Source organism: Erythrolamprus reginae, chromosome 13 (assembly GCF_031021105.1).
Source record: "Erythrolamprus reginae isolate rEryReg1 chromosome 13, rEryReg1.hap1, whole genome shotgun sequence".
In the NCBI taxonomy this organism is placed as follows: domain Eukaryota; kingdom Metazoa; phylum Chordata; class Lepidosauria; order Squamata; family Dipsadidae; genus Erythrolamprus; species Erythrolamprus reginae.
Genome location: NC_091962.1, coordinates 8,216,286 through 8,241,273, shown reverse-complemented (window position 1 = coordinate 8,241,273; position 24,988 = coordinate 8,216,286). Strand labels below are relative to the sequence as shown.

The 24,988-nt window shown below is 42.1% G+C and overlaps 1 protein-coding gene and 1 long non-coding RNA gene across 2 annotated transcripts in view; one reads left to right on the top strand and one right to left on the bottom strand.

The window, feature by feature from the left end:
• The first annotated feature begins 890 nt into the window (after positions 1-890).
• On the top strand, positions 891-6,719 carry LOC139175457 (phospholipase A and acyltransferase 3-like). The gene is made up of 4 exons (XM_070766581.1): positions 891-914; positions 1,013-1,115; positions 4,958-5,226; positions 6,520-6,719. The coding sequence occupies exons 1-4, from the start codon at positions 891-893 to the stop codon at positions 6,616-6,618; spliced, it is 495 nt and encodes a 164-aa protein (XP_070622682.1). The 3' UTR covers positions 6,619-6,719.
• A 9,936-nt stretch (positions 6,720-16,655) lies between these two features.
• Positions 16,656-24,988, bottom strand: part of LOC139175325 (uncharacterized) — a 32,899-nt gene continuing 24,566 nt past the window's right edge. Inside the window, exon 3 of the long non-coding RNA XR_011560509.1 lies at positions 16,656-16,739. This is a non-coding gene — a long non-coding RNA (uncharacterized lncRNA). The remainder of the gene's footprint in view (positions 16,740-24,988) is intronic.

Below are 24,988 nucleotides of genomic sequence, written 5' to 3'. Positions count from 1 at the left end.
TTCCTGAGCTAGCATGAATGGCTTAGGAATTCTGGGAGTTGAAGCCCACAAATCATAGAAGAGACAACTTTGCCTACCCCTGGGTTAGGAGAACGTTAGACCTGGTCTTCTGGGCATGTTGGTGCTGCAGAATCCATAGTTCAACTCCAGAAGGTAGAAAGACAAGAACATGTTGTGTATTGAAGACCAAAGTTGGCCTTGCAATGGTCCATGCTTGCAAAACATGCCATTTTCTAGGCCTAGGGTCAAAGAATTGTGGAATTGAAATCAACCCAGGCTACATTTCCATCTTCTGAAGGAAAACCAAGTCAACCATCCATGAAGATTGGTTGTCCGGCCTCTTTTTTAGACGATTTTTTTTTTTAAAAAAAATGCTAGGGTTGCAGGACTCACTGGCTCTACAAATGCAGAGTGTTCTATCAAGAAATGAATATTCCTCTTCCATTGAAACAAAATCTATGTATACTGCTTGTGTTATTTGAGTATTCCCTTTATTTTTTTTGAGCAGTATATGTTGTAAGTTGCCCTGAGTCCTTGGAGAAAGGCGGCATATAAGTCCAATAATAAATAAATTGAACGAACGAACGAACAAACGAACGAACGAACAAACGAACAAACAAACAAACAAACGTGCATGTTTGTGCTGGTCAACTTATTTTTGCCTCACATAGAGGCTCTGGGAGGGTGTTTTTGACTTCCAGAGAGCCTCCGGGGGGATGGGAGAGGGTGTTTTTTCCCTCCTCTGGTTCCAGGGAAGCCTTTGAAGTCTGGGGTGGGCGAAACACAAGCCTACTGGGCCCACCAGAAGTTGGGAAACAGGCCGTTTCCAGCCTCCAGAGGGCCTCGGGGCGGTGGGAGAAGCTGTTTGTGCCCTCCCCAGGCATTGAATTATGGGTGTGGGCACTCACACATGTGCAAGAGCGGGCACCCACGCTCTTTCAGCACCCGAGGAAAGAAAGCTTCACCATCCCTGTTCTAGGTTCTACTACTCTGTTTCTTCTCCCTTTTGCAGGAAGAAATTAAACCGGGAGACTTGATTGAGATTTTCCGTTCTTGCTACCAACACTGGGGTATCTACGTCGGAGAGGGCAAGGTTGTCCATTTAGCCCCTGAATGTGAGTTTCCATGGAAACCAGCCAGCCCAGCATGAGGGTGTTTGGGACTCCGCCGCACATCAAATAATAAATAGCCGTCATTATCTCAGTGGGACGACCACGGAGACACTGGGGGTGGAGGGAGGGCTCGGCGCTCGAGGGGGGGGGGGCTGGAGTTTGCGCGGCAGGCTTTAACCAGGTTAGTTAGAGAGACCCCGGTGGCTGCCTCCTCTCTCCCAGGGAGTCTGCTCGGTGCCAACGCTCCTTAGTTTCCATTACAGCCTATTGTGGAAAATGGGTTAATCCGCTAACCGAATTAAAGTGTGCTGCGCGCAGCCGAAGGACCGCTTCCCCTTCACGTTTAATTCACTCCTCCGTATAATTTTTGCCTGGCCTGGTTTGCCACTCAGCCTGGTTACTTCGCACTGCATTAGCTGAGATGAAAAAGGGGGGGGGGGTTAGATAGCTTTGCAGCCCGACACGTCTCTCTGCACATATGGTTATAGGCTCCCAATTGTTTGTGTGCATTGTCTTTGCTGCCTTAAAACTTTCGTAATCCCTTTTTATTGGAGGGTGAGCCGCGCAGAGGCGCAGCAGCAAAATGGGCATCGTCTTACATTGAAAAATTAAAGGCAGGAATGAGTGAAAAAGAAGAGGAATATTCATGCCTCTGTGTTATTGAGGCCTGAATAAATGGAATCATGTCATTTAAGCCCAAGTATTGGTTGTAACGTTAAGAAACTTAAAACTTTAATGTGTGAAGGGACTTTGGTCCTATGTGAAATTGCGTGTTTTTTCTTGCAAACATTTCTGCAAACCAGATGACTTTATTTATTTGTTTGTTTGTTTATTTATTTACTTACTTACTTACTCATTTATTTATTTATTTACTTACTCATTTATTTGTTTATCTATCTATCTATCTATCTATCTATCTATCTATCTATCTATCTATCTATCTATCTATCTATCTATCTATCTATCTATCTATCTAGTCCAATACACAACAATACACAACGAAGGTTATAGAGGATATAATAGAGAAGAAATACGAGATATAGGAGAGACTATAGGACAGAGGACAGAAGGCACTCCAGTGCGCTTATGTACGCCCCTTACTGACCTCTTAGGAATCTGGAGAGGTCAACCGTGGATAGTCTAAGGGTAAAATGTTAGGGGTTAGGGTATGACACTATGGAGTCCGGTAATGAGTTCCACGCTTCAACAACTCGATTACTAAAGTCGTATTTTTTACAGTCAAGTTTGCAGCAGTTAATATTAAGTTTAAATCTGTTGTGTGCTCTTGTGTTGTTGTGGTTGAAGCTGAAGTAGTCTTTGACAGGGCAGGACGTTGCAGCATATGATCTTGTGGGCAATACTTAGATCTTGTTTAAGGCGTCTTAGTTCTAAACTTTCTAGGCCCAGGATTGAAAGTCTAGTCTCATAGGGTATTCTATTTCGAGTGGAGGAGTGAAGGGCTCTTCTGGTGAAGTATCTTTGGACATTTTCAAGGGTGTTAATGTCTGAGATGCGATATGGGTTCCAAACAGATGAGCTGTATTCGAGGATGGGTCTGGCGAAAGTTTTGTAAGCTCTGGTAAGTAGTGTGAGATTGCCAGAGCAGAAGCTACATAGGATTAGATTAACAACTCTTGAAGCCTTCTTGGCTATGTTGTTGCAGTGGGCATCTAGTCTAGTCTAGCACTGATGAAGCTATTAAAGTTATTAAAAGCCTGCAAGAAAACACCTAAACTCAGAGAAAACTAAGGAGCTCCTCTTCCTCCTCCTCCATGCCTCCCTCTTTTCTCCCTTCAAGCACTGATGATGTTATCTAGCTTGGTAATGAAATGCTTCCAAGACTCTACAGTTCTCCTCCTCCCCCTCCCCCCTGAGTCCCTCTTTTTCTCCCTCCTACCACTGATGCAAGAAAACCACCAAGCCCAGAGAACACCAAAGATGCCTCCTTTCAACCTTGAGCTACAAATGTTTCTCCTTTTAAGACGTGTGGATGTTGCTCTGGTTTCTGGTAGAAATTTAGCAATTACAAATAACTCTTATCAAATGCATTATATCATGATGTGAAGATTGGACTTAATCCCTGGATAGTTCAGTGGATTTCAAGCTGGCTGAAGCATAGACATCAGAGAGTTATTGTTAATGGCGAGCATTCTGAGCAGAGACAGGTTACAAGCGGTGTGCCACACGGGTCTGTTCTGGGTCCTATTCTTTTTAATATGTTTGTGAGTGACATAGGGGAAGGTTTGGTAGGGAAGGTTTGCCTAGTTGCCCATGACTCTAAAGTGTGCAATAGGGTTGATATTCCTGGAGGGGTCTGTAATATGGTAAATGATTTAGCTTTACTAGATAAATGGTCAAAGCAATGGAAACTGCAGTTTAATGTTTCCAAATGTAAAATAATGCACTTGGGGAAAAGGAATCCTCAATCTGAGTATTGCATTGGCAGTTCTGTGTTAGCAAAAACTTCAGAAGAGAAGGATTTAGGGGTAGTGATTTCTGACAGTCTCAAAATGGGTGAGCAGTGTGGTTGGGCAGTAGGGAAAGCAAGTAGGATGCTTGGCTGCATAGCTAGAGGTATAACAAGCAGGAAGAGGGAGATTGTGATCCCCTTATATAGAGCGCTGGTGAGACCCCATTTGGAATAATACTGTGTTCAGTTCTGGAGACCTCACCTACAAAAAGATATTGACAAAATTGAACGGGTCCAAAGACGGGCTACAAGAATGGTGGAAGGTCTTAAGCATAAAACGTATCAGGAAAGACTTAATGAACTCAATCTGTATAGTCTGTAGGACAGAAGGAAAAGGGGGGACATGATCGAAAGTTTTAAATATGTTAAAGGGTTAAATAAGGTTCAGGAGGGAAGTGTTTTTAATAGGAAAGTGAACACAAGAAGAAGGGGACACAATCTGAAGTTAGTTGGGGGAAAGATCAAAGGCAACATGAGAAAATATTATTTTACTGAAAGAGTAGTAGATCCTTGGAACAAACTTCCAGCAGAAGTTGTTGGTAAATCCACAGTAACTGAATTTAAACATGCCTGGGGTAAACATATATCCATTGTAAGATAAAATACAGGAAATAGTATAAGGGCAGACTAGATGGACCACGAAGTCTTTTTCTGCTGTCAATCTTCTATGTTTCTATGAATAAAGAAACTCTGCTCTTCTGGAATTCAAACACATTTCATACACGCACTTATCTGTTGGTCCGTTATCTCCCTTGACCGCATTTCTCACATTCCTTCTCCTTCTCCACTTAACAAGATTTATTTCCCTAACAGCCTGATCTCTAAAAACAGCAGCCCTGACTGTTAATCGACACAGAATACTTTTTCTTACTTGGGAGGGGCAAGAAAAACCTCCATTTTTCTCATCGGCAACGTTGAAACTCCACCCTTCTTCCCCACTGGCCCACTGACGTGCCAAATACACTACAGTATTTAACCCATTCCGCTCTTTAATATCTTCTTCCAGACCTCTGTTCTCTACGTTTTTCTGCCCTTCTGAATTTAGGGTTAACCCAGCGAGCGTCTGATCCCCCCTCGCTAGATCCTGAACTCATAGCCCCATCCTGTGGCTGGCCTCCCACCTGTTCTACTACCTGTAACCCCCCCCCCCACTAATTCATAATCTGAATCAGATTTCTCAATATCTTCATCATCCTCCAACTGACCAGGAATATGTACAACAGATGTCCCCTCCCAACATTCTGAAAGAGTTGCCCAGGTGGTCTATCTGGTGGGGCATTGCAAGTCACACAATCATAGCAAGCATCTATTATCAACTGGGGGTTCAATGCTCCGTGTGAATCCAACCTTCTTTCCCCTTCCTACTTTCTGGCAGGTGACCGTCTTGCGAACGGGGCTGCCAGCGTGTTGGCGGTGTTGTCTGACCGAGCATATGTTAAGAAAGACTGGCTGGAGACGGTGGTGCGGAGTGACCAATACCGAGTGAACAACAAACACGACCATACATATCCCCCCCTGCCCCTAACAAAGACCCTTGAGCGGGCGGAAGAACTGGTGGGCAGAGAGATGCCCTACAACCTGACCAGCCACAACTGCGAACACTTTGTGATGGAGTTGCGATATGGCATTGCGATGAGTGATCAGGTAGGGCAGGAAATTTGTATAGGGAGGATTTGACATTACAGCCTCAGCGGGGATCGGAATTTCCATTGCTAAGAATAGAGTGGAACAGAACAGAACAGAATAATAGAGAATAGAGAAGAGTAGAGTAGAATAGAATAGAACAGAACAGAATAATAGAGAAGTAGAATAGAATAGAACAGAACAGAATAGAATAATAGAGAATGGAGTAGAGTAGAATAGAATAGAATAGAATAGAATAATAGAATAGAATAAAGAAGAACAGAACAGTGTAAAGAAAAATAGAAGAGAAGAAAAAATGAAGAATAGAATAGAAGAGAATCAAATAGAAAATAGAATAGAATAGAATAGAACAGAACAGAAGATAATGAAGAATAGAGTAGAATAGAACAGAACAACAGAATAAAGAAGAATAGAATGGAGTAGAGTTGAGTAGAGTAGAGTAGAGTAGAGTAGAATAAAATAAAGAATAGGATAGAATAGAATAGAATAATAGAGAATAGAATAGAAAATAAAATATAGATAGATAGATAGATAGATAGATAGATAGATAGATAGATAGATAAGATAGATGATATATAGATATAGAAGAGAAAGGATAGATACATGGATGGATGGATGGATGGATGGATGGATGGATGGATAGCTAGCTAGATATTGATGACAAAGGATAGACAGATGATATATAGATATAGATGAGAAAGTAAGATAGATAGATAGATAGATGATAGATAGATAAATAGATAGATAGATAAGAGAGATAGACAGATATAGATATTGATGAGAAAGGATAGACAATGATATATAGATATAGAAGAGAAAGGATAGATACATGGATGGATGGATGAATGGATAGATAGATAGATAGATAGAAGAGATAGATAGATAGATAGAAGAGATAGATAGATAGATAGATAGATAGATAGATAGATAGATAGATAGATAGATACAAGGGTTGGCTGCTGCCTGGAATGAGGGGGAAACGCAGTGGGGTGGCGAAAATGGGGCTCCACCCCAGAGCACCCAATTTGCCCAGAAAGCTGTTGTTAGAAAATGCAGGGCGTCCTTCATAAGCCATGCCCACAGTGTGGTAGTAAAAATCTTGGTAGCCCTTCCCTGAATGGGAGCATTACTCTTTGGCGCTTGTGCTGTGAAAAAACCCCATTCCTGATTGGTCTGAGGTTTTCCCCCCCCCCAGCACGTAGCGTGCCTCAGTCTTTCCCAGCCGCCATCTGCAAAATGGGCACAAACATATGACGCGCGTTTTTCACCCCTCCTCTCTCCTCTCTTTTGCAGGTCACTGAAGCCATTGCTGTGGGAACAATTGGCATGATGGGTGTGGCGGCCGCCATGATCCGATCCGCGGCCAAATGGCGCAAGCATTCCAACGAATAGCTGGTGGGGAGGGGGCGGAGGCCTCCATGGCAGGATCTTTACCAGCTCTGGGGGTGTTTGGACTGCCGAGTGTCTTTTATTTGCCATATTGTTTTCAGACCACCAGACCCAAAAATTAATCAGATTTTGTGGCAGAAAGCCACCACCCGCATCGTGCTTGGAGCCAATAAAACTCTCTTGAGGACTTAACGTTTTTGGCCAATCCCTGTTTTGGGGTGGAAGGACTGTATTTTATATTGTGGGGCCAGATAAATTGCTGGTTGGGTTTGTTCAGCACTGACTATTGGAAGAAACCGAACTCAAGGGTGTTGTGGGTCACGTATTAACACTTTATAAGGGCAACCGCCTGCTACCGCATGAATCCCAGCGACCGATAAGGTCCCACAGAGTTGGCCTTCTCCGGGTCCCGTCGACCAAACAGTGTCGTTTGGCGGGCCCCAGGGGAAGAACCTTCTCTGTGGCAGCCCCGGGCCTCTGGAATCAACTCCCCCAGAGATTAGAACTGCCCTCACACTCCTTGTCTTTTGTAAATTACTCAAGACCCATCTATACCACCAGGCATGGGGGAACTGAGACACCTTTCCCCCAGGCTTTTTTATATTTATGTTTGGGTATGTATATGTTGTTTGCTTTTTTAAATATGATAGAGTTTTATGTGCTTTTTAGTATTAGATTTGTTTTTGCTGGAACATTGTTTTTATTATTGTTGTGAGGCACCCCGAGTCTTAATGTTTTTGGCCAATTCCTGTTTTGGTGTGGAAGGACTATGTTTTAAATTGTGGGGCCGGGTAAATTGCTTGTTGGGCGTGTTCAGCACTGACTGTTGGAAGAAACTGAACTCAAGGGTGTTGTGGGTCACGTATTAACGCTTTATAAGGGTAGTTCTCCTCCTTTTCCTTCTTCCTCCTCCTTCCTTCTTCCTCTTCTTCTTCTTCCTCTTCCTTCCTTCTTCTTCTTCTTCCTTCTTCCTCTTCTTCTTCTTCCTCCTCCTTCCTCCTTCTTCTTTCTTCTTTGTAGTCAAGTCATGTCCAACTCATTATGACCCCATGGACAATGTTCCCCAGGCCTTTCTGTCCACTACCATCTGCCAGAGTCCATTTTAGCTCACACCGACTACTTCAGTGACTCCATCCAGCCCCCTCGTTTTCTGTCATCCCTTTCTTCTTTCACCCTCCATCTTTCCCAGCATCAGGCTCTTCCTTCTCCTTAGGTAGCCGAAGTATTAGAGTTTCCTCTTCGGGATCTGGCCTTCTAAAGAGCGGCCAGGGTTGATCTCCTCTAGGACTGACCGGTTGGATCGCCTTGCAGTCCAAGGGACTCACAGGACTCTTCTCCAGCACCAGAGTTCAAAGGCCTCCATCCTTTGGCCCTGGGTCTTCCTTATGGTTCAACTTTCACAGCCATCCATTGCAACTGGGGAAAAAAATCCAATGTTTTCCCAGTTGCAATTGCAAAGGCTTTCTACCTTCCCCAATTACAGTGATACCTCGTCTTACAAACCCCTCGTCATACAAACTTTTCAAGATACAAACCCGGGGTTTAAGATTTTTTTGCTTCTTCTTACAAATTATTTTCACCTTACAAACCCACTGCCACCGCTGGGATGCCCCGCCTCCGGACTTCCGTTGCCAGCGAACCCCCTTTTTTTTGCTGCTGGGATTCCCATGAAGCTCCCCTCCATGGGAAACCCCACCTCCAAACTTCCGTGTTTTTGTGATGCTGCAGGGGAATCCCAGCAGCGCAAAAACGGGCGCTTCGCTGGCAACGGAAGTCCGGAGGTGGGGTTTCTCAGCGGGGAGAGCCTCAGTGAAATCGCAGCATCGCAAGAACACAGAGGTCCGGAGGTGGGGTTTCGAGGACTTCGGTGTTTTTGCAATGCTGCAATTTCACTGAGGTTCCTTTCGCTGGGAAGCCCCACCTCCGGACTTCCGTTGCCAGCAAAGCGCTCGTTTTTGCGATGCTGGGATTCCCCTGCAGCATCACAAAAACACAGAAGTCCGGAGGTGGGGTTTCCCATGGAGGGGAGCCTCAGGGGGAATCCCAGCAGCGCAAAAATGGGTGCTTCGGCTGGCAAAAGGGGTGAATTTTGGGCTTGCACGCATTAATCATTTTTCCATTGATTCCTACGGGAAACATTGTTTCGTCTTACAAACTTTTCACCTTAAGAACCTCGTCCCGGAACCAATTAAGTTTGTAAGGCCAAGGTATCACTGTATCTCCGAAACTGTGCTTCTTGCTTTATGACCATCGTACTTTCACATCTGCTCTCACACTTTTCAGCGTTTGCTGATGGGAAAGCCTTGGGAATTCGGCTCGAATTATGTGGTGCCTGATACACTTGCAAACTTGTGAAGGACAGGAGAATAAGATGGGAAGGAAGCCCACCCCTCTAATTTCCAGATTATCCCATCCCTTCGGCAAAGCTCGCCACCTTCCTTCTCCACCCCACGCAACTTTTATTCTGGAAGAAATCAGAACACCTTGTGTTTTGTCTCCGGAAAATCCCAGGAGCAGCTCTTTGATGGTTTCCATTTCTGGGGACATAAATTTAAATAGATGGGCTTATTACCTTGCAAGAAGAACAGAGAGGAAAGGCTGCTGCTTCCTGCCCTTAAACAGTTCTCCTTACATTACTCTTTTTATGACTAGAGATAATGAGATTGCAGAGATGTCGGGCAGAATCCGGACTTAGAAAGATAACTACAAAATGGTCTTAAAAGTCGTTCAGTTTGGCTGGGCTATTTCTTGAGTTGGGAACGGGGGGGTGGGGTGGGGTTAGTGAGGAAGTCAGGGTGGGCCCGGAACACAGCTGAGAAATCAACTTGAAAAAAAGAGTTTTTGACCGGGCGCTTCTGCAAACTGCAGTAGAAATAAATGATGAATTACTGAACGGGTCCAAAGACGGGCTACAAGAATGGTGGAAGGTCTTAAGCATAAAACGTATCAGGAAAGACTTCATGGACTCCATCTGTATAGTCTGGAGGACAGAAGGAAAAGGGGGGACATGATCGAAACATTTAAATATGTTAAAGGGTTAAATAAGGTCCAGGAGGGAAGTGTTTTTAATAAGAAAGTGAACATAAGAATAAGGGGGCACAATCTGAAGTTAGTTGGGGGAAAGATCAAAAGCAACAGGAGAAAATATTATTTGACTGAAAGAGTAGTAGATCCTTGGAACAAACTTCCAGCAGACGTGGTAGATAAATCCACAGTAACTGAATTTAAACATGCCTGGGATAAACATATATCCATCCTAAGATAAAATACAGAAAATAGTATAAGGGCAGACTAGATGGACCAGGAGGTCTTTTTCTGCCGTCAGACTTCTATGTTTCTATGTTTCTATATTTGAGCCGCCCCGAGTCTACGGAGAGGGGCGGCGTACAAATCTAATAAATAATAATAATATTTTTGGGAGTATAAGATGCACCCTTTTCCTCCCTAAAAGAGGCTGAAAATTCAGGGGAGTATATTATTATTATTATTATTATTATTATTATTATTATTATCATTATTATTTACTGTTTTATATTATATGCTGAGAGCCGCCCCGAGTCCGCGGAGAGGGGCGGCATACAAATCTAAATAAATAATAAATAAATAAATAAATAAATTATTATTATTAGCGGGAGTTCGACCTCCTCGTCGCCACTGTTAAAATCACTGCACCTGAGACTGCTTCTGTCATAATACATTTATTTCGGAAGACATAACATAGACTAGTTCTCTCCAACAATCAATTCCTAACAAAGGCAACGGCTAATCCGTTGCCCTATTTATACCTTTTCTTAAGGCGGGAACTTTTTCTGACAACTGCTTATTTTTGGCGGCAATCTAAACTTAGCCGCATCTTAACCAATCAGTGATTTTCCCTTTATTTCTTTTAAACGAGCATAATGTTGTTGTTGTTGTTGTTATTATTATTATTATTATTATTATTATTATTATTATTATTATTATTATTAAGATTTGTATGCCACCCCTCTCCGAAGACTCGGGGTGGCTCTCAGCATATAATATAAAACAGTAAATACAAAGACAAATCTAATTAATTAAAAACTACATGAGCTAAAAACCTGATGTATTAAAAATCAATCAAACAAATTCAAATCACAGCCATACATCGCAGTTATTGGCCTGGCGATATAAATGAGTCTTAAGACGAGGAGGGTGGGAGTAGTGTGAATTTCTGGGGGGAGCTGATTCCAGAGGGCCGGGGCCCACACAGAGAAGGCTCTTCCCCTTGGTCCTGACAAATGACATTGTCTGGTTGATGAGACCTGGAGAAGTCCAACTCTGTGGGGCCTAACTGGCCGCTGGGATTCATACGGCAGAAGGCAGTCTCGGAGGTATTGTGCGCCGATGCCACGTAGGGCTTTATACTCTGAATGTAGCTTTTTCTTTGCAGACATAACTAATTGCTAATGATCTTCTCATCTCTTAACTTGCAAGTTCTTTCATTGTTACTCTCTGCAAATAATATTTTCCAAGCCCTAAGTCTTTGCAGGTGGTTTTTTTCCCATTGCTCTAACTTGCTCCAAATGTTTCTTTTCAGCCCGAACCAGGTGCTAACGATTTTCCCAGCTCTTACTGGCTTGCAAGCTCTTTCATTGTTACTCTCTCCAAATAAGGTTTTTTTTTAAAGCCCTAACCAGGGGATAAAATAATGTGCTGAACCTGACCAGGCTAAGGATGCTAGCCAGATGAATACCTCGTAAGCAGATTCTTTTCCCTATTTTCCTCCCCAAAAACTATACTCCGAAAAATACAGTGGTACCTCTACTTAAGAACTTAATTCGTTCCGTGACCAGGTTCTTAAGTAGAAATGTTTGTAAGTAGAAACAATTTTTGCCATAGGAATCAATGTAAAAGCAAATGATGTGTGCAAACCTATTAGGAAAGAAATAAAAGCTTGGAATTTGGGTGGGAGGAGGAGGAGGAAGAGGAGGACGAGGACAGTCACTGCCCAGAGTGATGGGAGAATTTCTTTTCTCTGGGCACTGGCAGAGGTTTATTCCCTCTCCAAACCTCCAGAGAAAGGAAAATGCTTTGTTTGCTCTGGACTGCCAAAGCCTCCTTAAGTGCCACCCAGAAAAGCCCGAGATGGCCGGGATTAAAGGGGGAAGGGCAGGAATCTGGGTGGGCCTTTGTACCGCCTTCTGCCACACGAATCCCAGCAACCGGTTAGGTCCCACAGAGTGGGTCTTCTCCGGGTCCCGTCAACAAAACAATGTCACTTGGTGGGGCCCAGGGGATAAGTCTTCTCTGTGGCGGCCCCGACCCTCTGGAATCAACTCTCCCCAGAGATTAAAATTGCCCCCACCCTCCTTGCCTTTCGTAAGCTCCTTAAAAGCCCACCTCTGTCATCAGGCATGGGGGAATTGAGACATTCTTTCCCCCTAAGCCTTTATAATTTATGCATGGTATGTTTGTTTGTATGTATGGATGTTTAGTTTTATAATAAGGGTTTTTTAGTTGTTTTTAGTATTGGAGTTGCATGATGTTTTTTTATTACTGTTGTTAGCTGCCCCGAGTCTGCGGAGAGGGGCGGCATACAAATCCAATAAATAAATAATAAATAAATTTCCTGGGAAATTTTTCCGGGCTCGGGTTTTTAAGTAGAAAATGGTTCTTAAGAAGAGGCAAAAAAAATCTTGAACACCCGGTTCTTATCTTGAAAAGTTATTATCAAGGAACCATCCTGAGTTTTTGGGAGATGCGTGAACTTTGCAAGTGTCTTAGAAGCTCTCACCTCTCGTGGTGGGCCATGACAGGTGCGCCTACTTAACAAAGCACATTTGAGGGTCAATTGGTGAATTTTCTCCCTTGCCATTCTCTTCCTTGTTAAACTGCTTTTTAAAGGAGCTGCTTTGCTACCTATGGGATCTGCAGTGTTAAGCTACCAAGCGATTATTATGTTCTCTCTTTATTGTGTTTTTATTTGCCTCAATTCCAGCCAAAGTGGCTCATGTTGCCTAACATTATAAATCAATATGAAAATCACATCTCATTTCAAATCGTAACAATTTCTACCCAGCCCTAACAGGCAACAAATGACAGATATCTACAGAAAGCTGACCGTAGGAATCGTATATATGAGTATAAAATCACCAGGCAACAATTTTTAAAAATACCGAGCCTAATAAGATGGGGGGAAGAGTTTGGGTATAAAAATAGGCATTTAACAACTCCTTAATGCGACACCAAAGAAGGAGTGTTACAAAACAAGCTTGCTTTTTCTCCCTAACCCACAAAATAACCAAGCTGATTTTCTCATTACAAAAGCTTACAAAACTTTCGCCAGACCCATCCTCGAATACAGCTCATCTGCTTGGAACCCATATCAGGGACCGCCTTCTGCCGCACGAATCCCAGCGACCAGCTAGGTCCCACAGAGTGGGCCTTCTCTGGGTCCCGTCAACTAAACAATGTCGGTTGGCGGGGCCCAGGAAAAGAGTCTTCTCTGTGGCGGCCCCGACCCTCTGGAACCAACTCCCCCCAGAGATTAGAATAGCCCCCACCCTCCTTGCCTTTTGTAAGCTCCTCAAAATCCACCTCTGCCGTCAGGAATGGGGGAATTAAGATAATATTTCCCCCTAGGCTTCTACAATTTATGCATGGTATGTTTGTATGTATGATTGGTTTTATAACAAGGGTTTTTTAGCTGTTGTAGTATTGGATTTTTACATTGTTTTTTTGCCACTGTTGTTAGCCGCCCCGAGTCCACGGAGAGGGGCGGCATACAAATCCAATAAATAAATAAATAAATAAATATTGCACCTCGGACATTAACACCCTTGAAAATGTCCAAAGATACTTCACCAGAAGAGCCCTTCACTCCTCCACCCGAAACAGAAGACCCTACGAAACTAGACTTACAATCCTGGGTCTTGAAAGCTTAGAGCTACGACGCCTTAAACATGACCTAAGCATTGCCCACAAGATCATATGCTTCAACGTCCTCCCTGTCAACAACTTCAGCTTCAATCACAACAACACAAGAGCACGCAACAGATTCAAACTTAATATTAGCCGCTACAAACTTGACTGTAAAAAATATGACTTTAGTAATCGGGTTGTCGAAGCATGGAACTCATTACCGGACTCTGTAGTGTCATCCTCTAACCCCCAACATTTTACCCTTAGACTATCCACGGTTGACCTCTCCCGATTCCTAAGAGGTCAGTAAGGGGCGTACATAAGTGCACCAGCGTGACTTCTGTCCCCTGTCCTAATACTTCTCTTATATTTCCACTAACTACATGTATATTTTACTTATTCGATTTTTATGCCGCCCTTCTCCTTAGACTCAGGACGGCTTACAACATGTTAGCAATAGCACTTTTTAACTGAGCCAGCATATTGCCTCTACAATCCGGGTCCTCATTTTACCCACCTCGGAAGGATGGAAGGCTGAGTCAACCTTGAGCCGGTGGTGAGATTTGAACCGCTGACCTACAGATCTACAGTCAGCTTCAGTGGCCTGCAGTACAGCACTCTACCTGCTGCGCCACCCCGGCTCTTATGTTTATGAACATAATGTTTATGTTTATGAACTCTATTATTTCTTCCATATTATTCCTATTATCTTTTCTTCTAATCATCCATTGATATATTTTACTATGATTATATCCTCTGAAACCTACATTATGTATTGGACAAAATAAATCAATATTTATTTATTTATTTTTATTTATTTATTTTGTCCAATACACAATGAGGGTTTTAGTGGGTATATATCTATATACACACGGTAAAATATATGATGAAGGTTATAGAGGAGATACTCATAGTAAAATATATCTAAGAAAGAATAGAAAAGAAGGTATAGTAATAGAACATATCAATGAAAGAATAGAAAAAGAGATATAGGAATAGAAGAAAGGTATAGGAAATATAGGAGAGCAATAGAACAGGGGACGGAAGGCACTCTAATGCACTTGTACTTGCCCCTTACTGACCTCTTAGGAATCTGGATAGGTCAACCGTAGATAATCTAAGGGTAGTTTGGGGATGACACTATGGAGTCTGGTAATGAGTTCCACGCTTCGACAACTCCGTTACTGAAGTCATTTTTTTTTACAGTCAAGTTTGGAGCGGTTAATATTAAGTTTAAATCTGTTGTGTGTTCTTGTGTTGTTGTGGTTGAAGCTGAAGTAGTCGCCGACAGGCAGTTTGATTCCAAAAACCATTCTTCAGAATCCATAAGGAGACGGGTGGTCTATAAATCTCAATAATAAATAACAAATAAATATCTTTTATTTTTCAGTTCCCCTTATCTTTGTTGCTCTTCTCTACACTCTTCCTAAAGTCTCAACATGGCTTTTTTTAATATCATGGTGACCAAAACTGGATGCAATATTCAACCTTAGGGTTCACCCAATTTCAGAGCATTCTTGGAAAGTTCTAGGTGACTTTTATAAACTTCTCTACATTCATCTCACCTTTTAAGATTTGAAGCTCGGGTAGTACCGTGCCAGAAAACCGATGAGAGCAATTTTTTTTCTACACAGACCAGACAGGAGTAAGCTCTCATTAATCCTGCCCAGCCTCTCCAACATCATCATTTCAGTGTTGCCAGGATTAAACTGGGTAAATATAACGTCTCTAAGGTTGATTTGTTATAACTTTATCCACCCCTGTGAGAAAGACCTGAGGCTTTTCTGGGTTTTGACCTAGACGCGATTTCTGGGCTGGGAAAATTTAATCAGGGCTGATGGAAAGATTTTTCTTTCATTTTTATCATTCAATAGCAACTTTAGGCCTCCTTGAATCTCAGCAGGCAAAGGAATAGCTTCCAGCATCCAGCTTTCCTTGCATAAATCTCCTTTCTTGCTTTTAAAAGGTGGCTTTTCTGGCAGGGCAGATCAAACGTGGGCAGCCTTTGGAAATAAAGGTGGCGATTTTCCTATCTTGCAGCAGTTTGCGTTGTCTGAATCCTCCCTGTCATTATAAGGTCTTTACTGGCCTGGAGTTAGCCTCAATTCACAAGGCTGCTGTTGACCTACAGAGATTTCTATAACCTGGAGACCTCCGTAAATCTCCTGGCTCAGCCTTTGAATGCAGAATCCCATGTCCAGTTCTTAACCTTTGGAGTTCAAAAACAGAAGAAAGTAGGGTGCAATTGGCTTCAAGTACCCGTAACTATACTTGGAGATTAAATTGTCCTTTGTGGACAACCTGAGAAGAGCCATGCTGAATCCGGCCAAAGCCCATCGAACCCAGCATTCTGTGTCCCACAGTGGCCCACCAATTGTCCATGGGGATCTTGAGCAGAAAGAGAAGGCAGAACCTTCCCTTTCCCTTGACCCCCAACAAATGGTACCCAAGGGAACCCTGCCTGCCTCAACCAACATAGAGGCAGCACATGGACATCCGTTTCAATAACCACCTATGATACACTTGGCATCCATGAATCTGTCTAATCCTGCCTTGAAGCTATCCAGGCTGACAGTAATCACGACCTCTTCTGGAAGTGAATTCCATCAAACAACAACCCTCTGAGTGAAGAAATATTTCCCTTGATTTGTCCTCGCTTTCTTACCTATCAGCTTTAGGGAGGGCCCCCTCGTCCTAGTATCGTGGGATAGAGAAAATAATGTTTTCTCTATCCACCTTTTCTGTCCCATGCAGGATTTTATACACTTCGATCAAGTCACCCCTTCAACGCCGTCTTTCAAGGCTGAAGAGACCAAGGCGTTGCAACCTGGTTTCATAAGGAAGGGGTTCCATTCCCTTGATCATACTTGTCCTTTTTTGAACCTAGTCTGCCCTTATCCTGTATTTTATCTTAGGATGGCTATGCATTTTTTGTTGACAAAAAGCAGCCATATATCAAAGCTAACTTTTATCCAACATCAGTCCCTTCAAGCTACCTTTGGTCACTTTTATTTTTATTTTTTATTTTTTTTGCAGGCCTATCGCTTCCGCGAATCCGGAGGATTTGATAAACACTCAATTAATCTCAACTCACCTGGAACCGCGGTTTAAAAACCCAATTGCTTTTACTTCCTGTTTCATAACTCCTGCCACTGGCGCCGCAATCTTCTCTCCCCGTGATATTTATGAATGTTTGCTGATATGTGCAGTCAACTTGGCTCAATCAATTCGTCAACATTAACCTACAGCATGAAGATTCCAGCTGAAGTTATAATTGGTTTTTGAACTAGATATACCAGCCCTATCTTTAATTACTTCCTAACATAGCTGTTGCCTTGGCAACCTTGCTGGTGTGTTCTGTTTTACCTGAAGCATGGACGCTGAGGCCATGCCTTCAATCATGTCTTGATTATTCAGTTTCCGTGGCAACAAGCATCTCCTTGCAGGAATTGGGGGTATCCATTTGGTTGTTTTACGGGCAAAGCGCGCCGTATTAGATCCTCAAATACAGCCTTAGAAACATAGAAACATAGAAGACTGACAGCAGAAAAAGACCTCATGGTCCATCTAGTCTGCCCTTAAACTATTTCCTGTATTTTATCTTAGGATGGATATTATGTTTATCCCAGGCATGTTTAAATTCAGTGACTGTGGATTTATCTACTACGTCTGCTGGAAGTTTGTTCCAAGGATCTACTACTCTTTCAGTAAAATAATATTTTCTCATGTTGCCTTTGATCATTCCTCCAACTAACTTCAGATTGTGTCCCCTTGTTCTTGTGTTCACTTTCCTATTAAAAACACACACGAATCCCAGCGGCCGGTTAGGTCCCACAGAGTCGGCCTTCTTCGGGTCCCGTCGACTAAACAATGTCATCTGGCGGGACCCAGGGGAAGAGCCTTCTCTGTGGGGGCCCTGACCCTCTGGAATCAGCTCCCCCGAGATTAGGATTGCCCCCACCCTCCCTGCCTTTCATAAACTCCTTAAGACCCACCTCTGCCGTCAGGCATGGGGGAACTAAAACACCTCCCCCTTGCCCATGTTGTTTTGTTGATTGATTGACTGTGTGCCTGTTTTTTATATATATTGGGATTGTTTTATGAAATTACTAATTTTAAATTGTAATTAGATTGGTGGGCATTGGATTTTTATTATGTACTGTTTTTAATTATTGTTGTGAGCCGCCCCGAGTTTGCGGAGAGGGGCGGCATATACTGTATATCCAATAAATCTAATCTAATCACTTCCCTCCTGAACCTTATTTAACCCTTTAACATATTTAAATGTTTCGATCCTGTCCCCCCTTTTCCTTCTGTCCTCCAGACTATACAGGTTGAGTCCATGAAGTCTTTCCTGATACGTTTTATGCTTAAGACCTTCCACCATTCTTGTAGCCCGTCTTTGGACCCATTCAATTTTGTCAATCTCTTTTTGTAGGTGAGGTCTCCAGAACTGAACACAGTATTATTCCAAATGTGGTCTCACCAGGCCTTGCCCTGACTGCCTGTCAGAATTTAGGCTCGTCAGCTGCATTTATTAGATTTCGGCAAAGTTTGATCGCAAGGCTTGAAAACCACCAGATTAAACAGAAACAGAATCAAACCGGGCACCACCAACTTTTAATGCATCCGATGGAATCAGCTGCTTTGCAATGGATTCGAAGATCCAGCAAACTTTTTGCCCACGCAAATCAGTATTTTGTCGTTGCTGTTGTTTTGCAGAATCCATTTGATTTCGCAAATCAGATTATCCAAATCGGGACACAAAGCTCAGGTGATTCATGTATTTTGGAGGTTATTATTCTCAAGTCCATTCATCACCCGCTTGCTCAACTATCTTTGATTTTCTTTTCTGCGGCTACGCTATGCATCATGTAGAAAGGAGTTGCTTCAAGGAAGACTAGCTTTACAAGGAGAAATGTGTGTAAGTGCGTTTTCTCAACACCAGCCCATTTTTTAAAATTAAAAGCCGAGTGAGAACGCTTCCAATTAGCTCATTTGTGAAATTCTCCTAGTTTGTGAGAGATTCCGGAGAATCTTTATGCAAATAAAGCTTTGCTCTATAAATCGGATTTAACTATTAGATATCTGAAGCCATGTTGGTCTAAGGCAGTGGTAGGCAACGTTGGCTCTTCTACGACTTGTGGACTTCCACTCCCAGAATTCCTGAGCCAATCGTGGTAGCTCAGGAATTCTGGGAGTTGGAGTCCACGTGTCGTAGAAGAGCAGGTATAGACAGGAAGTAGGAGGAAGTCAACAGTGGCCTTGATTTCAGGACCATGGACAGGGAATAAAGAAACCAGACCTACAGCATTCAGCGTCTTATTTATACAGTATACCAATAAATCCATCTTCTTGCAGAGGGATTCTGCATGGTGCAGAAATGAAATGTTAAAAATATAAAACACAAATAACAGCAAATGGCTACTGTACAGTACAGAAGAGAATGGAAAGGCTGCATCACTTCATTAGAGGTGTCCTTCTATTTAACAAGAGCTCCGACTGCTGATGCCTGTGTTGAAGTCTCTAGCCCAGGGATAGGCAAAGTTGGCTCTTCTATGACTTGTGGACTTCAACTCCCAGAATTCCTGAGCCAATCATGGTAGCTCAGGAATTCTGGGAGTTGGAGTCCAGATGTCATAGAAGAGCAGGTATAGACAGGAAGTAGGAGGAAGTCAACAGTGGCCTTGATTTCAGGACCATGGACAGGGAATAAAGAAACCAGACCTACAGCATTCAGCGTCTTATTTATACAGTATATCAATAAATCCAGCTTCTTGCAGAGGGATTCTGCATGGTGCAGAAATGAAATGTTAAAAATATAAAACACAAATAACAGCAAATGGCTACTGTACAGTACAGAAGAGAATGGAAAGGCTGCGTCTCTTCGTTAGAGGTGTCCTTCTATTTAACAAGAGCTCCGACCGCTGATGCCTGTGTTGAAGTCTCTAGCCCAGGGATAGGCAAAGTTGGCTCTTCTATGACTTGTGGACTTCAACTCCCAGAATTCCTGAGCGAATCATGCTAGCACAGGAATTCTGGGAGTTGAAGTCCACATGTCATAGAAGAGCCAACTTTGACTACCTCTGCTCTAGCCGAAATAGAGTTCTGAAACCTGCTCCTGCCTTCTTAATACAGTATATGTTTATATTGTGATGCTGTTTCATTATAGTTTTTCTTGTACTATCCTTAGGTCCATGTCAATAGCAAGTAAAAATCCTCCTCCTTTTTCTCCTCCTCCCCTTCCCTCTCTCCTCTTCCTTTCTTCTACTCCTTTTCCTTCCTCCTCCTCTTCCTCTCCTCCCTCTCTTTCTCCTTTTCCTCCTCGTCCTCCTTGTCCTCCTCCTCTTTCTTCTTCTTCTTCTCCTCCTCCTCCTCTTTCTCCTTCCTCCTCCTCTCCTCCTTCTCTTTTTCCTTTTCCTCCTCGTCCTCCTTGTCCTCCTCCTCTTTCTTCTTCTTCTTCTTCTTCTTCTCCTCCTCCTCCTCCTCCTCTTTCTCCTTCCTCCTCCTCTTCCTCTCCTCCTTCTCTTTCTCCTTTTCCTCCTCGTCCTCCTCCTTCTCGTCCTCCTCCTCCTCCTCCCCTCCTCCTCCTCCTCCTCCTCTTCCTCCTCCTCTTCTTCTTCTTCTACTTCTTCTTTTCCTCCTCCTCCTCCTCTTTCTCCTTCCTCCTCCTCTTCCTCTCCTCCTTCTCTTTCTCCTTTTCCTCCTCATCCTCCCCCTCCTGCCCCTCCTCCTCTTCTTCTTCTTCCTCCTCTTTTTCCTCTTCCTCTTCTTCTTCCTCTTCTTCTTTCTTCTTCTTCCTCCTCCTCCTTCCTCTTCTTCTTTCTTCTTCTTCCTCCTCTTCTTCCTCTTCTTCTTTCTTCTTCTTCTTCTTCCTCCTCCTCCCCCTCTTCTTCCTCTTCTTCTTCCTCCTCCTCCTCCTCCCCCTCCTTCCCCTTCCCCTCCCTATCCTCCTCCATTAGTAGAGATCATTGAGCATCTTAATTCAACAACCCACAAACATTTTCTCTGGAAATCCTATTTTCCACTGAGTTTATCTCCCCTGCAACGATAGTGGTTGTTTCCACATACAACCTTGACCACATTTTTAATGCTTTACACTTCCTCTTCTGTCCCAGTATAATTGACAGTCCCTAGGTGTCTGTCTACTCAGAGTAAGTCTGACTGGTTTTGCTGAAGTTGACTTCCAGGCTGTCAGAGGATTGCAACTTCATTAATTAGTTCACACAATCTGCTTCTTCAGCTTGAGTTGAAAAATATATATCATTTTTTATTTATTTAAATTCATGGTCCTCGACTTACAACCATCCGTTCAACAACCGCTCCAAATTATAACAGCACTGGGAAAAAAGAGTTTGGCTGAACTAAAATAAGAAGCTTTTAAATATAATCAGATATCCTAGGCCAATTTGTTTCAATGGAACTTGCTGCCTCTCCCAATAATGGCTCAGAGTTTCAAATGGTAAATGCCACCTTTTTACTTCTGGTTTATTTTAGTGGGGGAAAAACCAGAAACGATTATAAAACCCTTCGGAACCTGGAAGGGAGCCAAAGAATTTATATGCATTATTTCTTTCAGCGAGACACTGAATTGAACTAAGGTTTTGGATATTACTGTGAAGGATGAGATAATCAGGGAAAAGCTTGACTTTATTTTAAGCATCTGTATCTTTTTTTAAAAAATGGTCTAATTTTATTTTGCATCCCAGCTTCTATTCATAAAAGGCTATAATTTTATACATTAAAAGCAACCTATTTAAAGAAGAGGCTCTGGATAACTCTGGTTACAAACGGATTCTCTTAACCTGGATGTATTTTCCTTTGAATTTTTTTACTGTTGGGTCACGTGATTCTTTTTATTCACAAAAGTTAGTTTCAAGTTTTATTGGATTTATATGCCGCCCCTCTCCGAAAACTCGGGGCGGCTAACAACAATCACAAACAATATACAATAATAATCCAATACTAAAAGCGAATTAAAACCCCTTAATATACAAAACCAACATACATACAAACATACCATGCATACAATTGTAACGGCCTAGGGGGAGAAGAAGTCTCAATTCCCCCATGCCTGGCGGCAGAGGAAAAAAACGAATTGGACATCCTAAAAAGTAATTTTTTTTAAAAAAAAGTAACATTGCATTATCAGAAAACCCTGGAGAAGCAGATGCCCCCATAGCCCCTTTACTCAAAAGTTGCAGGAGATATATCAAATGTTAATACAACAGCAAGGAAAATAAAATACAAGGGATGTGTGAACCAGCCTGTATTGAATGCAAATTTGCGCTACGACGTTGGGTTAGTTTAATTTAAACTTCTGAATGAAGAAGAATATATTCCTCAAAACTCAATGCATGCCCTCGGTAATGAAAGATAGCTTTGTACTATCTCCTACGAATGCACCGTACAGTTTTAAAATAAGCTATTTGGAAGGTGCCATAACGGCTGCACATATATATATATATACATATATATCCAAATTACGCTTCTAGATTCTAGACTTGTGAATTGGGTGACCTACTTAAAACTATATATAAAGGCTCGATCCTTTGCATTAAGAACAAAAGAAGCTGTTTTTTTCCCCCATCTCCTGATTTGCAGAGAGAGTATCACAAAATCTTGACCCCTGGTTCTAACTCAGTGTTCTAAAAAAAAATATTTTTTTTCCTAAAGAGTTGCTGAGCTCCTTGCAACAGTGAGTTTCAGTCCTGATCACAGCTCCTGTTGTGGAAATCATAGAATGATTCAAATCAAACAGCTGGGGTAAAATTCAACTGGTTATGACAGGTTCTGGGGAATTGGTAGCGGAAATTTTGAGCAGTTCGGAGAACTAACAAATACCACCTCTTACTTGCCCCAGAGTGGGGAGGGAATGGGGATTTTGCAGTATCCTTCCCCTGCCACTCCCACCACACCCACCAAATCACACCCACCAAATCACACCATGCCCACCAAGCCACACCCGTAGAACCAGTAGGGAAAATAATTGAATTTCATGTCTGGTGTGGTGAGTACTATATCTATCTATCTATCTATCTATCTATCTATCTATCTATCTATCTATCTATCTATCTATCTATCTATCTATCTTTCTATCTATCTATCTATCTTTCTATCTATCTATATATCTTTCTTTCTTTCTTTCTTTCTTTCTATCTATCTATCTATTTTACTTACTTACTTACTTATGTATTTAATAATAATAATAATAATAATAATAATAATAATAATAATATATTAGATTTGTATGCCACCCCTCTCTGAGAACTCAAGGCTCCTCACAACAATAATAACAAAGTACAAATCCAATATCTAAAAACACAATATAAAAACCCTTATTAATAAAATAATCACACAACCCAATCAAACCATATATAAAACAGTAGTTAGGGAAGGTGTCAATTTCCCCATGCCTGGCGGTAAAGGTGAGTTTTCAGCAACTTATGAAAGGCAAGGAGGGTGGGGGCGGTTCTGATCTCCAAGGGGAGATGGTTCCAGAGGGCTGGGGCCGCCACAGAGAAGGCTCTTCCCCTGGGCCCTGTCAGATGACATTGCCTAGTCGACGGGACCCGGAGAAGGTCCACTATTTTTTTCTTTTCTTTTCTTTTCTTTTCTTTTATTCTTTTCTTTTCTTTTATTATTTTACTTTACTTTACTTTACTTTACTTTATTTCAAAGATTTATATAACCACTGTATAACTGAGTCTCTGAGTGGCCTACTTCAAATAAAAAAAAAATGACTGATAGATCTACAGGTCAGCGGTTCAAATCTCATCACTGGCTCAAAGTTGACTCAGCCTTCCATTCTTCCGAGGTGGGTAAAATGAGGACCCGGATTGTGGGGGCAATAGGCTGGCTCTGTTAAAAAAGTGCTATTGCTAACATGGTGTAAGTCACCCTGAGTCTAAGGAGAAGGGTGGCATTAAAAAAAATTCGAATAAATAAATAGATAAATAAAATAAAATGGAAAACCAAACCAAAAATGTCGATGACAGGAAAGAAACCATAAAAAGAAGTAAATTAAAAAAAAACTATACAAAAGAATTTCCTTTTTTAAAGAAAAGAAAATTAATGTCTTGGTTTTTCCATTTTTCCCTCTCAACGGCCTGCCTTGTTTCTCCATTAATTATTTGGTTCTCTCACTGAAATGTTCTCGTCAGAGCTGCTTTAATTTCTTTGTTTCACAGACTGTAGATAATCGGATTAAAAAAGGAGGTCAGGGCAGCATAAATAATAGCCAGCGCCTGACCATTAACCAAGAAATGACTTTTTTTGTCAGCCTGACATACATGAACAAAACGCTTCGGAAAGAAATGGCCACCGCAATGTGATGTGACAGTCTCAAAATGGGTGAACAGTGCGGTCAGGTGGTAGGGAAAGCAAGTAGAATGCTTGGCTGCATAGCTAGAGGTATAACAAGCAGGAAGAGGGAGATTGTGACCCCGCTGTATGAGACCCCATTTGGAATAATACTGTGTCCAGTTCTGGAGACCTCACCTACAAAAAGATATTGATAAAATTGAACGGGTCCAAAGATGGGCTACAAAAATGGTGGAAGGTCTTAAGCATAAAACGTATCAGGAAAGACTTCATGAACTCAATCTGTATAGTCTGGAGGACAGAAGGAAAAGGGGGGACATGATCGAAGCATTTAAATATATTAAAGGGTTAAATAAGGTCCAGGGGGGAAGTGTTTTAAATAGGAAAGTGAACCCAAGAACAAGGGGGGCGCAATCTGAGGTTAGTTGGGGGAAAGATCAGAAGCAACGTGAGAAAATATGATTTGACTGAAAGAGGAGTAGATGCTTGGAACAAACCTCCAGCAGACGTGGTTGGTAAATCCACAGGGACTGAATTTAAACATGCCTGGGATAAACATAGATCCATCCTAAGATAAAATACAGGAAATGGTATAAGGGCAGACTAGATGGACCAGGAGGTCTTTTTCTGCCATCAATCTTCTATGTTTTTATGTTTCTAAAGATGGATTTTAAAGATAGCTTGGAGGAAAGTGGCCAAATATTTGCAGACATTGATAACAACAATAAATAATTAATAATTTATTAGATTTGTATGCTGCCCCTCTCTGAAGACTAATGTAATAAGACTAATAAAGCTGACCAGGATATTTCAATGCCAACCTAAGATCAGGGTTGGAATGGACCTTGGGTATATGCAAGTCTTTTAATCCAACCTCTAGCCTTATATCACCCAATCAAATGTATGACCATTTGCTGAACAAAGTGAGGAATTTTTATTTTTTATTTTATTTATTTATTTATTTATTTATGTTGTCCAATACACAATAATATGCAACAATGAAGCTTATAGAGATATAGTAGAGAAGATATATGAGATATAGGAGAGACTATAAGACAGGGGACGGAAGGCACACTGGTACACTTATGCACGCCCCTTACTGACCTCTTAGGAATCTGGAGAGGTCAACCATGGATAGTCTAAGGGTAAAATGTTGGGGGTTAGGGGA